Genomic DNA, 3,060 nt, shown 5'->3' with positions numbered 1-3,060 from the left:
TGTAATTAAGTCTTTTGGCTTTTGAACCTTGATTCTAGTGTAAGACTGCATTGTTTAACTGTTTAATGTAATTAATTCTATTATATGGTGATTATTGTATTTTGGGATGTTACATTAGTGGTATCAGAGCAGTTTTGTTCTTTTAAGGACACTGTAGGTTATGAGTGCACTATGTATTTGTTGTGTGTTTAATGAGTTAATTTTTCAACTCTTTGAACATAACTAACGCTCGTTTTTCTCTGTTTCCAGAGAACAAATGGCACCTAGACTCCCTCCTCCACCACAGCCCAATGAACCTGATGCGCCCAACAACACTAGGTTGTTGGAATCAGTAATTGATAGACTACAACAACAAAACACTACATTAATGGAGCAGAACGCAGCTGCTCTACAGAGTTTGGAGGCCGCTCGCGCCAACTCTGAGGCGACCCAGAGGTAGTTGATGGAAATTATCGCTGCCACCAGAGGCACACCAGGAGCATCCTCTTCCAACGCTAACCATCCAACCGAGTGGAGCTTGGAGAGTTTTCTACAACACCATCTGGCCAAATTCAGTGGGTAGTGCCTCCCTGATGAGGCAGATCAGTGGCTAAGAGACATGGAGAGGATTTTCAACGCCAAGAGATGCCCGGATGAGAACAGGTTGGCGTTCACATAATACCTACTAACTGGAGAAGCAAGCCACTGGTGGGCGAGCATGAGATCTATCCTGACGGACGCCCAAAATCCCATCACAAGGGAAGTATTCCGGAGCAAGTTTTATTAAGAATACTTCCCTGACAGCGTTCGTTTTGCCAAGGAAGTGGAGTTTCTGCAACTGGTTCAAGGTGGAATGTCCGTTTTTGAATATACGAACAAGTTTAAGCACTTGGTTCATTTCAACACTATGACTACCAGTGAGGAGTGGCAATGCATAAAGTTTGAAAATGGGCTGAGGAGTGATTTGAAGGTGCTAATTTCCAGCCTGTGTATTCGCTCATTTCCTGCGATGGTTGAAAGGGCCAAAGTATTGGAGAAGAATATGGCAGAAGCGGAACAACATAAGAAGCAACAACAGGTGGTTAGGGGACCGATCGTCTCCAGAGGAAATGTTAATCAGAGAAGAATACCTTACGCCCGTCCAAATACGAGTGGATCTCAAGCACTAATTATTGCCGGACAATCTGGGCAACAAGGAAACGTGACTTGTTTCCAGTGTGGAGGACCACACTACCGATCGTCATGTCCTAAATTGATAGGAGGAAAATTTTGCGCTCGTTGTAGAAGAAGTGGACATCTGGAGAGCGAGTGCAATATGGGAGGACGGGCAGTGATGAAACCACCGAATGCTGGGAGGAATCAGCCAAGAGGTGGACGAGCCCAAGCGGTTGGGCGTGTATATGCGATAACGGGCGCAGAAGCAGCAAGCTCAGGTAACCTTATAACCGGTGAATGCTTGCTGTATGGAATTTATTGTCGTGTGCTGTTTGATTCTGGGGCGACTCACTCCTTCATCTCGAAGGCGTGTGTTGAAAAATTGGGAATAATTGAGAGGGAGATGCAGTTAGACTTGGTGGTGTCAACCCCAGCGGTTGGAGAGATTAGGACGTCTACCGTATGCATTAGATGTCCTATTGTGGTTGAGGGGCGTAGTTATAAGGTGAACTTGATCTGTTTACCTTTAAAAGAGTTAGAAGTGATTTTAGTAATGGATTGGTTGGCTACCAATCGCATTCTCATAGACTGTGGTAAGAAGGAATTAATTTTTCCGGATGAAGAAGAAGAAGAATTATCAGTGACGCTCGGCCAATTGAAAGAAGACATTATGGAGGGCGCCAGCTGTTTCCTGATTATGACGCACGAAGATCAGGAATTCGGAAGGTTGGAGCAAGAACGATCGTCCAGTAGTGACAATAAGGGACGATCGGTTGTGGATGAATTCCCGGACGTTTTTCCGGAAGAAATACCTGGACTTCCCCCTCCTCGTGAAGTTGAATTCACCATTGATTTGGTGACGACGACAGCACCTATCTCCGTTTAACCATATAGGATGTCACCAGCTGAGTTGGTTGAACTTAAAATGCAGATTGAAGAATTGATGGATAAGCAGTTCATCAGGCCGAGCGTATCACCCTGGGAGCGCCTGTACTCTTGGTGAAGAAGAAAGATGGCAGCTCTCGGCTGTGTATAGATTACAGGCAAATAAACAAGCTGACCATCAAGAACAAGTACCCATTGCCAAGGATAGATGATTTGTTGGATTAACTACATGGGGCCACAGTGTTCTCGAAAATTGATTTGAGATCTGGATATCATCAAATCAGAGTTAAGGAGGAAGACATCCAGAAGACAGCGTTCAGATCTCGTTATGGACATTATGAGTACGTGGTGATGCCATTCGGAGTAACGAACGCCCCAGCAGTGTTCATGGAATATATGAATCGCATCTTCAGGCCGTACTTGGACAAGTTTGTGGTCGTCTTCATAGATGATATTCTCATCTACTTCAAAACCCAGGACGAACATGAGGAACACTTGAGAATCGTACTTGGCGTACTGAGGGAGAAGGAGTTGTACGCCAAGTTATCAAAATGTGAGTTCTGGATGAAGGAAGTTCAGTTTTTGGGGCACGTGGTATCAGCTGGAGGTATCTCGGTAGATCCAGCTAAGGTACGAGCGGTATTGGAATGGGAGAGTCCCCGTTCGGTCACTGAGGTTCGTAGCTTTGTGGGGCTTGCGGGCTACTACAGACGTTTTATTGAAGGATTTGCTAAGATAGTGGCTCCGCTAACTCAGTTGACCCGGAAAGATCAGCCGTTCGCATGGACCGATCGGTGTGAAGCGAGCTTCTAGGAGTTGAAAGTAAAATTAACGAGCGCTCCAGTTCTGATTATTCCAGACACAGCCAAACCGTTCGAGGTATACTACGATGCTTCTCACCAAGGTTTGGGTTGTGTGCTAATGCAAGAGAAGCGAGCGGTAGCATACGTGTCTCGTCAGTTGAAGATTCACGAGAGAAATTATCCAACGCACGACCTGGAGTTGGCAGCGGTCGTTTTCGCACTGAAGATTTGGAGGCAT

At 45.6% G+C, this 3,060-nt stretch overlaps 1 protein-coding gene across 1 annotated transcript; it reads left to right on the top strand.

Moving 5' to 3' along the window:
* The first annotated feature begins 256 nt into the window (after positions 1 to 256).
* On the top strand, positions 257 to 2,832 carry LOC148203907 (uncharacterized). The gene is made up of 4 exons (XM_088107806.1): positions 257 to 435; positions 784 to 1,570; positions 1,670 to 1,990; positions 2,497 to 2,832. Exons 1-4 carry the CDS (start codon positions 257 to 259, stop codon positions 2,830 to 2,832), a joined length of 1,623 nt encoding a protein of 540 aa, XP_087963932.1.
* The last annotated feature ends 228 nt before the right edge of the window (positions 2,833 to 3,060 follow it).

Source organism: Vigna umbellata, chromosome 2 (assembly GCF_029865625.1).
Source record: "Vigna umbellata cultivar VRB3 chromosome 2, Vumbellata_1.0, whole genome shotgun sequence".
Classification (NCBI taxonomy): domain Eukaryota; kingdom Viridiplantae; phylum Streptophyta; class Magnoliopsida; order Fabales; family Fabaceae; genus Vigna; species Vigna umbellata.
Note: the sequence above shows the minus strand (reverse complement) of the source record. Positions and strands in the feature narration are given on the sequence as shown.

Bases quoted from the DNA above. Each gene is read 5' to 3' on its own strand.
- LOC148203907 (XM_088107806.1), top strand. From the start codon at position 257: ATGGCACCTAGACTCCCTCCTCCACCACAGCCCAATGAACCTGATGCG. The intron at 436-783 runs GTAGTTGATGGA...CTTCCCTGACAG, and splicing joins AACTCTGAGGCGACCCAGAG to CGTTCGTTTTGCCAAGGAAG. The intron at 1,991-2,496 runs GTGACGACGACA...TTCAAAACCCAG, and splicing joins TTGAATTCACCATTGATTTG to GACGAACATGAGGAACACTT.